The following is a 14,182-nucleotide window of genomic DNA, read 5'->3' as shown; positions in this document are numbered from 1 at the left end:
AGTAATCAATTGGCTATTCCATTAAAACATACTGGGGGGGGGGGGGGCAGAGGCTGTAAAACTGGTATAAAATACTTCTACAGAAGGGTGGTAGAATTTCAAACAGCCTTCCACCACACCCACCCTGTTTTCATGGTATAGCCCATAGCAGGAAACTTGATCCTGAAAGTCTCTGTGTAGCAGGAATCTTGATCCTAAAGGTCTCTATGTATAGTCTCCTCTATTCAAACTCCCCCACCCCCAATTATTTACTAAAGTCAAGATTAAAGGCTCCTTACTATGCATCAGTGTAGGATAGGAAAATTACACCTGAGGTTCTGAATCTTGTTCAGATAAAAGGCTTTTTATTCTGAGGGTGATTTTTCTTTTCTGGTATCCAACACCAATTATTTTTCTCACATTCCTGAATGAAAAAGAGAGTCAAAGTAAAAATGGCATATTGTGAATACTGATGCAATTGTCAAAGAGCAAATCACCCAAAGAAAATTTCTTCTCCTTGAGATGGAGCATAATTGTTATGGTTACAAACTCTGAATGATGTATTAGTGTTCAAAGAACAATGGTTAAGACAACTTATGTAGCTTGCACAATGATACAAATGTAAACAGATAGCAAAATAAAGTTCACTCTTGTCCATACAATTACATCTGACCCTGCAGATAGTGCTTGTTTCTTTCCCAAATCAGCAAGCTATTCGAAATGTTTGGTGCTTTGTTTCAAACATAAACTTTCCACTTGTGTGTATCAGTTATCATGATCTTTTACCTCCCTCTCCACCCACCACGAACTATATGTGATGTCTAACTTCAAATGCAAGTTATCTACAAAGTTTAGTAAATGTATATTATTCTGTAAACACAGCTGTTTCTTTTTTGAGCCATTGTGACATTCTTGACTCTAAATCAAAAATCACATTTTTTCAAAGTACAATGTCTTTAATATTCAAGTTATTGTATGCGGAATCCCAGTCTTCTTCGCTGAGTCAGAGTGACTTCAGCTTACCAAATTAATTTACCCAAGTCACAGTGGCTTAGGCTTACCAATTTAACTCGCCCAAGTCAACAATGGGTTAAACTTACCAACTGAACTTGCCCAAGGCACAGTCGCTTTCAGAGTAATCATGTTAGCAAGGTTGACAATGAAAAGTCAAAAGTAGTGCTTCCTCACTCAGAAAGGAAATAAAATAAAAATTAAAATTAAAACATACAAACTGTCTTTGTGGTATGAAAGCCTAATCAGATCATCTAAATTTGCAAAAAAACATACCTTACAAATTTACTGTTGACACCATGAATGGTCTCAGTATGATTGTGCTAGAAGAGATTTGAGACAGAGTACATCAAAGTAATATTTACCTTTCTACTGTTCTAATTGGGGCATAAAATTGTCTCCTTAAATAAATTATTGTATAACAATTACCTTGAACCATCAATATTGGTATGCAGATAATCTGGGTGTTCCAGTGGTACCAGTGGATCCTTCAGGCCATGCAAAATGAGTGTTTTGGCTTTAATCTTTGGCAAGTCATCCTTACATATGTCACCTGAAATGTATATTGCACAAAACAGGTCATACACACAATACAAGCACAGGTACAACAGAAAGTATATTATTCGTCATGGTAACCTCTCTACTGGATAGGCTGTGAAATATTTCAATCTCAGTGATGGGCAGTAATATTAATGTATACAATCTTGTGCAAGCACAAGAAGTTCAATGAAGCCTTCTTATACACTGTACCTGCAAACTAAATTCATAATGGCATAACCCGGGAAAACCATCTACCCATGAGAAACTACTGGCAAGCTTTCTCACGTACCCACATTGGCCGAACCCAAGCAGAAAGAGGTGAGATGGCAGTGATCCGGCGAGTGCTTTATACCACTCAGGGCCCCCTTGCAGAACAGAAAGATATTCTTACAAAGACAAAATCAATTTATGAAAGTTTTTATGCCAATAGAGATAAAGAAAATGCTGCTGATCTTACTATAATAACTGGCTGGTGATCTTAATGCAATAACTGGATGGTGATCTTAATACTCTGAAGTTGAATGAAATATAGAGGCAAAAGTTGGAAGTTAAAATATCTTAAAGAGAACGTTTAGCTTCTTTACAAAATTTGAAAATAATAAGTGGCCCAGTTCAGATAATTTACTAAAGAAAAATATTCAATCATAACACAAAACCTTGTGTTACAGTATATGGACATGTATTCTCTTGGTGTCATCTATCTGAAGGATGTAGGCAAGGAAACCACACCTCAGCTTTTTTGGTTGTTTTTACTGTTTGCAGAGATATTGTAAATTATGATTAAACAGTCACATTCCCAGGTAAATTTCACTTGGAAATCTTGTTTTTTCCATCTGTATCAATATAAACAAGATGTATCTTTTTATTATTAATCATGCTGAATTATACTAAAAATATACTGTCTTCTTACATCAGCTGGTCATAAATGTTTAAATTATGAAGTTTATGAATGGGAATAGAAGAGTACTAAAAATATCCTGTCTTCTTACATCAGCTGGTCACAAATGTTTAAATTATGAAGTTTATGAATGGGAATAGAAGAGTACACTTTATTGGGAAACTCTGGCCAATGACAATTTGTTTTGCTTTGTTGTTTTGAATCAGCATGTGCATATGCAAATTAAGGTCAAAAGAATCTGACTTTAGTTATGCAATGAGAGCATCAGACTTCAGTTACCTATCTTTAATTATGCAATGAGAGCATCAGACTTCAGTTACCTATCTTTAATTATGCAATGAGAGCATCAGACTTCAGTTACCTATCTTTAATTATGCAATGAGAGCATCAGACTTCAGTTACCTATCTTTAATTATGCAATGAGAGCATCAGACTTCAGTTACCTATCTTTAATTATGCAATGAGAGCATCAGACTTTAGTTACCTATCTTTAATTATGCAATGAGAGCATCAAACTTCAGTTACCTATGTTTAATTATGTGATGATTTTCTAGTGGCCAGAATCTGGTTGTGTGGTCAGATGCAAACTTTGAGAAGCTTTGTCACCCAAAGATAACACCTAGTTGTCTCAGGCTCCCAGGCACCATATTTTTCTGCCCCTGCATTCTCTTAAAATATCTTGGGTTTGATGAATGTTCACAAATGACACAAAATGGAGTAACTAATGTTTCAATGCATTACATCATTTTTTTAATACAAAATAATACCAATTACATAAAAAGGAACATCAGAAATGTTGATCAACAATCTTAGAAAGATGTTTAAACATTTTATACAATATATTTAAAAAGGTTATTTCAAAGTCATTCAGAGATTTTCTCAGAGAATTCTTACCTATAATGAAAATATTAATGTCATAGAATGTATCTCTTTCAGACAAAATTAGATGAAAAAGGAAGGGCTTAAAAATTACACTCACCTTTATGAGTTGTCACTGAGGAAAGTCATCATTTTTTCAAGGCACTCATCCACTTGGAGTATGAGTGGCATTTTAATCAGAATCAGTGTCATGTACAGAGAGTGGCATTTTAATCAGATTCAGTGTCATGTAAAGTGAATGGCATTTTAACCATATTCAGTGTTGTGTACAGAGAGTGGCATTTTAATCAGATTCAGCATTATATATAGTGAGTGGCATTTAAATCAGATTCAGTGTCATGTACAGTGAGTGGCATTTAATCAGATTCAGCATTATGTACAGTGAGTGTCATTTTAATAAGATTCAGTGACATGTACAGTGAGTGGCATTTTAACCATCTTCAGTATCACGTACAGTGAGTGGCATTTTAATCAGATTCAGTATCATGTACAGTGAGTGGCATTTTAATCAGATTCGGTATCATGTACAGTGAGTGGCATTTAATCAGATTTGTTATCATGTACAGTTAGTGGCATTTTAATCAGATTCAGTATCATGTACAGTGAGTGGCATTTTAATCAGATTCAGTATCATGTACAGTGAGTGGCACTTAATCAGATTAGTATCATGTACAGTGAGTGGCATTTAATCAGACTAGTATCATGTACAGTGAGTGGCATTTTAATCAGATTAGTATCATGCACAGTGAGTGGCATTTTAATCAGATTCGGTATCATGTACAGTGAGTGGCATTTTAATCAGATTAGTATCATGCACAGTGAGTGGCATTTTAACCAGATTCGGTACTATGTACAGTGAGTGGCTCTTTAATCCGATTCAGTATCATGAACAGTGAGTGGCATTTTAATCCGATTCAGTATCATGTACAGTGTAAGATAAGTGACATTTGAGTAGTTTCATTATTATGTACAGTATAGGATGAGTGGCAATTTAAGCAGAGTCAGTCTCAGGTACAGTGTAGGATCCTGATTCAATGTAATCAATTTGATGCTATTGATAACTAAGACACATATTATGCACATTCAAGAAAATCTCCATCATTACTTTTGTTTAAATATTTTATCAAAAGATCAAACAATACTATATGTGTAAAAAATAATGAAAATATGTACATATATTCATAATACTAAAAAGATATATTTATTATCAAATATGAACTAACCATATAAATTGCTTTTTGTTTCTTGATTATTGCACAATTTTCACAAGTGGCATTCAAGTATGAGTGGTAAAGATTGTTTACTACAATCTTGAATAAAATAGTTTGTTGTTGTTAGAACACAGGAATATAATTTTGCTGGCCAAATTATTAATTACTATATATTCCAAAGGCTTTGTTATAAAATTTATTGGTTACTGTAACAGCATTTGATTTGTGTGGTCTGTGAGAGAACATTAACTAAATTACCATGTTTTTATCACCCGATGCACCACAACCAGGAAAAACAATGGTGGTCATTCAAATAATAAAAGCATGGCAATTACACTCAATTCATAACTGGTAAATAACAAATGTGTAACAATGGTGCTAGGTAACAAAGGTGTGATAATCACATCTGACTCATAATTTCTAATTCAGAATCATGAAGTACCTATTTGTGAAGAATTGGCCTATTGTCATCTTACCATTCCTTTTGATGAAGTATCTATTTGTGAAGAATTGGCCTACTGTCCTCTTATCATTCCTTTTGATGAAGTACCTATATGTGAACAATTGGCCTACTGTCCTTTTAACATTCCTTTTGATTAAGTACCTAGATGTGAACAATTGGCTTTCTGTTGTCTTATGATTCCTTCTGATGAATTACCCAATATGAAGAATTGGCCTAATGTCCTCCAACAGTTCCTTTTGATAAAGTACCTAATCTGAAGATTGGCCTACTGTCCTCTTACCATTCCTTTTGATGAAGTACCCAATATGAATAATTGGCATAATGTCCTCCAACAGTTCCTTTTGATAAAGTACCTAATCTGAAGATTGGCCTACTGTCCTCTTACCATTCCTTTTGATGAAGTACCCAATATGAATAATTGGCCTAATGTCCTCCAACAGTTCCTTTTAACAAAGTACCTAATTTGAAGATTGGCCTACTGTCTTCTTACTATTTCTTTTGATAAAGTACCTAGATATTAAGAATTGGTCTACTGTCCTCCAACAATCTCTTTTGATCAAGTACCTTGATGTGAATAATTGGCCTACTGTCATCTTACCATTCCTTTTGATGAAGTAGTTCTTCTGTGCATCAACCCAGTTACTCCACTGTTGCTGAAAGTACTTCTCTCCATACACGGACATGAATGGTGTCCTCATGTTCTCACTCCATGATGAAATGTCACGCATACCTACAAATAAAATGAACTTGCGTTAGTCTTAATTTGGTAAGGGTCATATTTTCAGACGTCTGGTTAACCCATGTGCAAACTCACTCATCCATCTGATCAAATAAATTGCCACATCTCCTGTTCCTTATTAAAAATGACGCTGACGAAACAGTCATATTTCAAGTCATGGGATCGCCAAACTTTACTCAGAGTTTATAATCTAAACACATACAATTTATAAGAAAAAAATAAATTGATTCCATCATTATAACTTGTCTGCTAAGTGATATGCATGTATTCATCTTCCCAACAAAGTTGGAGGCATTACAATGACTTACATATGCTTTTCCAAGTTAACATGAGTGTACTATGTGTGTAAGGATTTTTTGAGAAAATCTTTGTTGAATTTGGTATCAAATAATTTTGACACAGCAACTGTACAGTGCACACCAAGTTTTGAAAAACTGTGATTACCTTCATATAATTTTATGTCCTTTTCTGTAACATAAGCGTTTGCTCCCCATACAACCAACCTGCTGATCATTTCTGGGCATCTAGCTGCTGCTATCATTCCTGTTATCCCACCATCACTCCAACCAAGTACAGATGCCTTCTCTATTCCCAATTTCTGAAATGTTCAACATATTGATACACTGTAGTGATTATCATGAATAATGCTAGGTCACAAGATTCAAATAAATTTTGTGGATTACTTCATTCATATGTTATATATATTTAAATGCAAGAAGTAGTAGTAGTAGTAGTAGGTTTTAAATGGCACATCAGAACAGTACTGGCTATAAGGTGCCAATTAAAGGTTAGACATATTTAAATATAAGGAATTACAAAAAAACATGAGTTCCTTCAAGGGACCTATGCTCTACTCCCAAAAACAAATTTACAGTAATTCAATACAAAACCATTTCTTCATTTTACCTGCTGAGTGCTGGAACCACTGAAGCTCAGTCATTAGATTGTTTGACTCATAATCCAATGGACAAGGGATTAATATCCACCGTGGCCAGCCCAGGTTAGCTGCCTCCATGTGTCCTTAGGAGGGACACTTAGCTCCCATTTCCTTGGCATGATATATCCAATAATGTATTCAAAGTGCCTGGTGAAAACCCTATGTTGATATGACATTCAATTTAGGACAAATAAGAGTAAAAAATTTTTTAAATGCTGCAATGAAAGTCATGCAAAGTATCAGATTGGCACAATTATTATTTTTGACAAACCAGACACCATAAAAAGTCTTCATGTCAAAACCCGATGCTAATACATGTACCTTCCATTCTGGAGCAATATCAATAACAAGCTTTTCAACATGCTTACTTTGGTGGCCATATTGGATGTTACGATGTTACAACAGCACCATTTTTCATTTGCACCAACTGGACATCAAAAGAAGTCTTTCCAGGTTTTATACCGACACATTCATATGAGACTGCCTTGATCTCCCAACTGATAAATGGCTTCAATCATTTGATCAAGGCATATTAATATGATCTGTATTTGTAGATTTCAAGAAAGCTTCTGACATGGTGGAACATGAAATTCTTTTAGCAACCTGAGCATTTACCTATGTGATGAAAGCACAATTTGATGGTTTTACTTCATACTTAAATTAGATAACACAACATGTTTATATAAATAATGTTCTATCTGAACCTGGAACAATTCGATATGGAGTCCCACAAGGCTCAACTCTATGTCCATTATTATTTACATTATTTACTAATGACCTACCATTTTTACTGGGGGACTCAATTTCATCTACAGGTCTGTAAGAGATTTACACAAGAATGTCAGACATTAACAACACAACTGGAAATTACTCTCCATCATGCCCCTAAACCAAATGGATAACATGCAACAACACAGTAGTTAATACTGGTAAAACTAAAATATTACATATCTCAACATGGCCAAAAAGAACAAACCTTGATAGTGATGAACTATGTCTGATATGGAAGGATACAAATTTGCAAATGGTTTGTTTAGACTACTTGGTGTTTTTGTAGATAATAACTATCATGGACTGAACATATAAAATATGTCATTAATAGAGTTAATTTAAATTTATGGCTTCTCAGTATGATAAGACATTTCCTCTCTGAAAGGCAATGAAAACTATTTTATAACAGTTACCTATAACCCTATTTAAATTATTGTAATACAGTAAGGGGTAACTCAAATGATAAAAACAGCAAAGCTAGCATACTGGTATCTTCAAACGAGAGCATATGGGCTAATATCAATCCAAACAGAAAGCAGGGAAAATCAAGCTGGTAAGTTAAAAATATTGCCTATTATAAACCAAATCCAGCTAATGAAAGCATACTTAATGTACCAGATATCCAATAAAGTTCTCCTGTATATTTTAAGTCACTATTCCAGTAAAGGCTACCTAGTAATACTCCCCACCTGCCAGCTATGCCTACCAAACAGCATAAAATTACCAAACCAAATAAAAAAGTTTTCAATACTCTGGAAATTCATTCTGGAACAGTATTCCTGCTGAAATTAGAAATGCGTACTCTGTTTCCTTCTTTCAAACCCAATAAATTCAGGCGGCTTCAAAGGTATAGTTAAAATGAGAATGAAAACAACTGTATTTGTATTCATGATTGCCTCTAGGCATCATTAAATATACTACCCATTTATTTGTCACTAACTGCATACTACATGTATATTAACTATGTGGGTTCAATATGTATGGGTGATATCCATTTGGTGAAAGGAAAGAAAGTAAATATATTGTTGTCTATACATGTACAAGATACCCTGTATATGTATGTATATGTGTATATGTGTGCATTTGTATGAGGGCCTCAAGGTAAATTAATTCTTCAGCTAATTGTGTTACCCTCTTTAAATAACGTCAACATCATCATCATCATTATTATCATTATTATTATTGGTGGTGGTGGTGTTATTATTATTATCGAAAGCTCCATGTCCATTTGACTATCTATTCAGAAGTGGCAATAACAGTATTTTCAAGATGGCTGCTGCAGTAGCCATATTGGATGTCTGTAACCATTTTCATTTAGACCAACTAGACATCATACGATGTCTTTTAGTGAAAACCCCATGTTGATATATGATGTTTATGAGGATATCTATAAGAATATTTTCATAATGTCTGCTGTTGTGGCCATATTTAATGTCTGAACAGCTGCATTTTCATTTAGGGCAAACTAGACACTGGGGTGAATGCATATGTGTAAAGTTTCATGGCAATCTTCCAAGTAGTTTAGGAGGAGTAGCAATAAGAAATGGGCAGACAGATGTCAGACTGATGTCAGACTGATGAACAATGGACAATAAACATCCCAGAGTTCTTCTAGTCTATGACCAGTAGAGCTAACTGGGAATATACAACCTTCCAAATAAACATAAACATCATGTACTAAACAATAAAATAAGCACAAATGGGAAAGATGTTAAAATTCTTTAAAGTGTATGCATGTGTAAAAAAGTTAAATTTAAACAATGTAACATCTGTAAAACATATGGTCAAAATTTATTATATAAACTGCATTCTCTCAAACATCAGGGCTGAAAAAGTAAAAACTTTCCGATGGTGGTACATGATAAAAGCTCTTCATTAAGTTCATATATAAAAAATTCTGCCTGACAGGTTGGAAGTCCACACACTTGACAAGAATGTGTCCACTGTCACTGTACATGGGCAGGATATGCATTCAAGTCCAGGTTCACCCTTCTAGAGGTATGCATGAATCAGGTATATGACTATTTACATGTCTGATATGTCATTAAATACCACACACAACACATTTCATGAAAATAGAGGCAATGATAAGCAATAACAATAAAAAAAAAATTCACATACATTAGGCATACAAGTGAATAAGATGCCATGTTTTGGACACTAGGAAATATTCTTAAAGGAATAAATATGGTTAAAACAAGAACACATGTGAATTCAATCAGATTGAAAACATCGAGGTGTATGTTAACTTTCCTACAATTTTAAGCTGTAGATAAAAACAACTTTGCTGCATACCTTTGTCTCTCAGTAATGACCTGAACCCCCAAGGTAGAAAATCCATCCACCAGAATGTTTATACCTGTCTTACCACTCACAGGACCATACTATGATGAGTCCATGTTGCATTTCCCAATATGGATTTCCTATACATATACATGTATTCAAGAGATAGAACAGGAAGATGATACAGAAAATGGGCGAATAGCCATTATTTGGAGACTGCATGTACATGATAAATATACTTTTGAAACAAATAGAATTTGGTCAAAGAATAATAAAGAAGAAATCAGTCATATCAGTTAGTTTCATCATTCCATGATCTGAGGATAACATTTCCGGACTCAAACTAGCCATGACAACTAGAATCAATGTCGGGCTGATGAAATTTCATGTAAGCCGCCCAATTTAAACACTTAAAAAAGAACAAAATTTAATTTTGAGACCACTTTCCACTGCGTAAGCTTTGCCAGGCCAGGTCAAATTTGGAATTGTTACCACCTAATCATTTCTGTCAGACTTACTGACCCTTAAAAGCTCCAAGGCATCATCAGCATCCCTCTGAAGGAACTCTAGGGGCCAGTCTCTCTCTGGGGGGATACTTTTCCCATAACCCCTTGGATCTACAGCAATGAGGGTGAACTTATCCTTATTAAAGTCCAACAGCTGCTTACTAAAGTCAGTCTGACTGGAACCTGTAAAACAAGTAAAAATAATTTCTGTGGCTAAGTTCTCCTCAGTGAATGTATGATGCCTTGACCTTTGAACTTTTGTGAGGTGAATCTATGCACCATGTCTGATAAGAATCAGGCATGTCAGCAATCATAATAAAGCCTAAAGTAAACGATGCCTGCTGCTGTCAATACCAAATAGAGGACACTCAAATGACATTCAATCACAGGGCATTTCTTTTAATGATATACTGCATTAAAATGTTATGGAGATTAAATCCAGATCATTTCAATGGTAGCATAAGCTGTTTTATTTGTATATTTAGGAGACTGAAATTAATAATCATTAACACTTACGAAAAGAAATCCTCAGTTTTATAAATCTTCTCGACCTCGACCCATGTCAACAAAGTAGGTCATGTCATGTTAAAGACAATTAATCTGACAAGAACACTTTTTGAAACTGTTGCAGCTGATAATCTGATTCAACGTTGTGTTACACTTTGATTGTGTCATGAACATATATTTGTATTTCACACCATTTCCATCTCCACTTTGAAAATGTCAATTAAATGTCAACAGATCAAGTGAGCAACACAAAGAATGTTGTCTATGATCCTGAGCAAGTTTTTATCAAGCAGAAGAAAAACAGGTGTAAAATAATTACACCTCTGCCTTGTCATAATGCAGAAGCTGGGGTCAAGGACTGCTGACTATTATGTAGCAAAACATGGCAAAGCATGAATGGTAGAAAATCTGATGATTCATGTTTCTCAGTCATGTCTAGGGGTGGGGGGAAATTGCCAGTCATATGCATAGTAATACCATAGTAGTTGGGATTTGTAACTGTAATTTGTCTACAATATAGCAAGAATTATCAAAGATTCAGTGAAAACGTTTGTGTCAGGGAGAAACCAATTTTGGAGTAAAATATGTTTCTATGATAATACTTACCCTATCATAATACCTTTTTTTAGTATGACCACCACCTTGCAAATCCACTCTCCCAATCTAACTGAAATGTAAATAAAGCTAAAACTTGTCTGCCCACGTAGGTGTGAATCTGACACAATTGATTATTCCTTGGATACTGCAGAGTTATCAACCTTTACCTCCTTCAAAGGTATATATATATATGCTTGATCGATCCTCCTGGCACTGGCTCAGTTCATTTCAGGTAATACTTCAAAACTTTCAATGGCTCATTTCATTTCATGTACCACTTCAAAACTTTCACCACATCATTTAAAAAGATAACCCTGTGGTTAAAAATCTAACAGCAAAAGAATTTAAACAACAAATGACTGACTGACCACAAATAGAAACATGTTCTAAATATGAAAGCAAGGGACATCATTCATGAAACTGAACTATCATGATGGAACTCTTGAGAGTATGGACTGACTGACAAGTAATGTATCTCAACAATTTTGCCATTTTCTAACCACGCAGACTAGAAGTCAGTTTTGTAAGAGAGGTTAGCCAGTGATGCTTTAGTTTCAATGAGGCCTAATTCAGCCATGATAAAACCCATGGAGAGTTTTTTGTTTCATCCTATATCCTTCATTTCATGATGATGAAACATTTCTGAAAGAATGGAATGGCAACCTGTTATAGTAATGGGTGCTAACTTCATTACCTCAAAAGCCACAAGAAAAAATTTGCTAACTGGAATAACAATGCTTAAGTGGAGTAATGTACTCCTGTTCACACCACTGGAAGAAAAACTCTACACTTTCTTTCATTTGCTTACCAAGTAGTGGGCCTTCCTGCCCAACACTTATTCTGGGAAATGTTTGCCCTTGAGGGCTTGTTTGATAAAAGCCATATATGTAAGTTCAACAGATCTGGGTTCAGGTGAAACACATGCTATACATGTTGTTTCAGCAGGCAAGGACAGACCCCAAAGTTTCCTTGGGATTTTTGCTGTCTGGTTTAACAAGTCATTTATCCATAACTTCTCCATTCTGAGGAGAACAGAGTAAAACAGAAAACTGATTCCTTTGCCTTTTACATGATCTTTTGGGATCAGAGGTGCTGGCGGATAGGCACATACATCCATTCCATCCCAAATCATGGAAAGTGTATCAATGCCTTTGGATCTGTTGGGAACTTTGTAGCCCCGACAGAATCAAATGAATACTGAAGGGTTAATCAACCATTTGGTTTGGATTAGCTGATGTTACTGGGACATATCCACCAAAACACTGAGCCTGCCCAGGATGAGATGGACTTGACTTGGTTATGTCACTCATGACATCACCCAAGAAAATCCCAAATTTGGAGGCACAGATCTGGGGATCTGGTTCTCCTTTGAATTCTGCAATAATTCATCACCATAGAGTTGTCAGATAGACTGAGTACACTCCAGCATCTCCTGCCACCAATGACAGGCATTCACTCTGGCCTTTATCCCAAGGCTACTGATAAGCCATGTCAGTCCTGAGGAAGGCACAACCTCCTTCCAAAATAATAGCAGATGGTCAGTACCCATACCCTCTATGATAGCATCTGTACAAATCATGATTCCTGATGGCATGACCTGTAAGAGATCACCCACCATAAGCCAAATGAGGTTCCTCCATTTGCTTTGAGACCCAGTAGCTGGAGGATTTCTCTGGCAGAGATGCAACTCTTTGAGTGGATTGAAGACACCATCAAGAGGATGATCTTCAAAGCAAGGGAGACAGATCCTGTTCACATGTTTTGAACTCCAACCTCAAGTAGATGAAACGACGAAATACTATAATATCAAATTTGTTGTTACTGATGAGAAATCTGAAGAACAGTAGGAGTGAAACACGGGAATTCATGTCCTGACTGAAATAAAATTCACCCAACATTTTTATATTATATCATCTACATCATCCAGGTAGATGAAAGTCATGGACATGGAGATAGTCCTGAATTATGACACATTTCTATCCAAAATTCATGTGAAAACCCGGGGACTGATACTGTGACGAAACAGAGGTTTCTGATGCTGGGCCTATGTGGGATTTGTCTCCTTGGGTGCCTGCTTATGGACTTCCTCAGCCTTACCACTGAAGAGGTTTAATGACATTGGTTGTAATTTGAGTGTGCCCTTGTGATACTCTCTGAGCAAAGTGAGGTGGAGAACCATTCATCTCTTTCTGCAAGCTGTTGTTTCACTGCCACTGTCATGGTGTTTGCAATTGTATTCTGTGCAGCCCTGCTCAGCACATTCACCATCCATGAACCTGATTCTCAAGCATGGCCCATGGGCATAATGACACATGGACCAGGGCTATGTTCTGGTTGCTGGATGATTGACATGCATACCAGGATAAGCATACACCTTACTGCAATAATGTTCCGGACTAACTGGTGAGTGTCAATGGAGTGTTTCTGATCCATCTATACTGAAGGTTTTGACATTGCCAGAGAAGTAAATCCATGTCAATGGCTGCAACATCTGTACAAAATAGAAAGTGCATGTTTTATAGTACACTTTCTTAAAATTAGATGGCAGTCGTTTCTGAGAAAAAAAGGACTGTTCATACTTTGGTCTTGTAATCACCACTCCAAGCAAAGCAAAAGGTCCATCACTCAACCAGACAAGTAATCGCTTGAATGTGACCCAGTCTTGCAATCACCAAGAGATCAACTGATGCTGGTACTCTGCACACTGCTGTTGATGCATCCGGAGGAAAGGGGCAAAATTCAGGCCGTAACAAGCAAGAAACTTCCTTTATTGATGTATGGAGGACCAAATCTTCTCTGTTCATCATTGGGTCAAGTCAAGACTATAGAGTTTGTGAACATGGTTCACTGTAGTGTGATGT

General features: G+C 35.8%; 1 protein-coding gene across 1 annotated transcript in view; it reads right to left on the bottom strand.

Moving 5' to 3' along the window:
• Positions 1-14,182, bottom strand: part of LOC149785885 (serine hydrolase BPHL-like) — a 35,521-nt gene that overhangs the window by 5,728 nt on the left and 15,611 nt on the right. Inside the window, exons 4-7 of the mRNA XM_089979876.1 lie at positions 10,234-10,400; positions 6,165-6,318; positions 5,580-5,711; positions 1,420-1,543 (exon numbers count right to left, since the gene is read on the bottom strand). Coding sequence (XP_089836002.1) covers positions 1,420-1,543; positions 5,580-5,711; positions 6,165-6,318; positions 10,234-10,400 — 577 coding nt within the window. The remainder of the gene's footprint in view (positions 1-1,419; positions 1,544-5,579; positions 5,712-6,164; positions 6,319-10,233; positions 10,401-14,182) is intronic.

Source organism: Sinohyriopsis cumingii, chromosome 13 (assembly GCF_028554795.1).
Source record: "Sinohyriopsis cumingii isolate HCF-2022 chromosome 13, ASM2855479v2, whole genome shotgun sequence".
In the NCBI taxonomy this organism is placed as follows: Eukaryota; Metazoa; Mollusca; class Bivalvia; order Unionida; family Unionidae; genus Sinohyriopsis; species Sinohyriopsis cumingii.
Note: the sequence above shows the minus strand (reverse complement) of the source record. Positions and strands in the feature narration are given on the sequence as shown.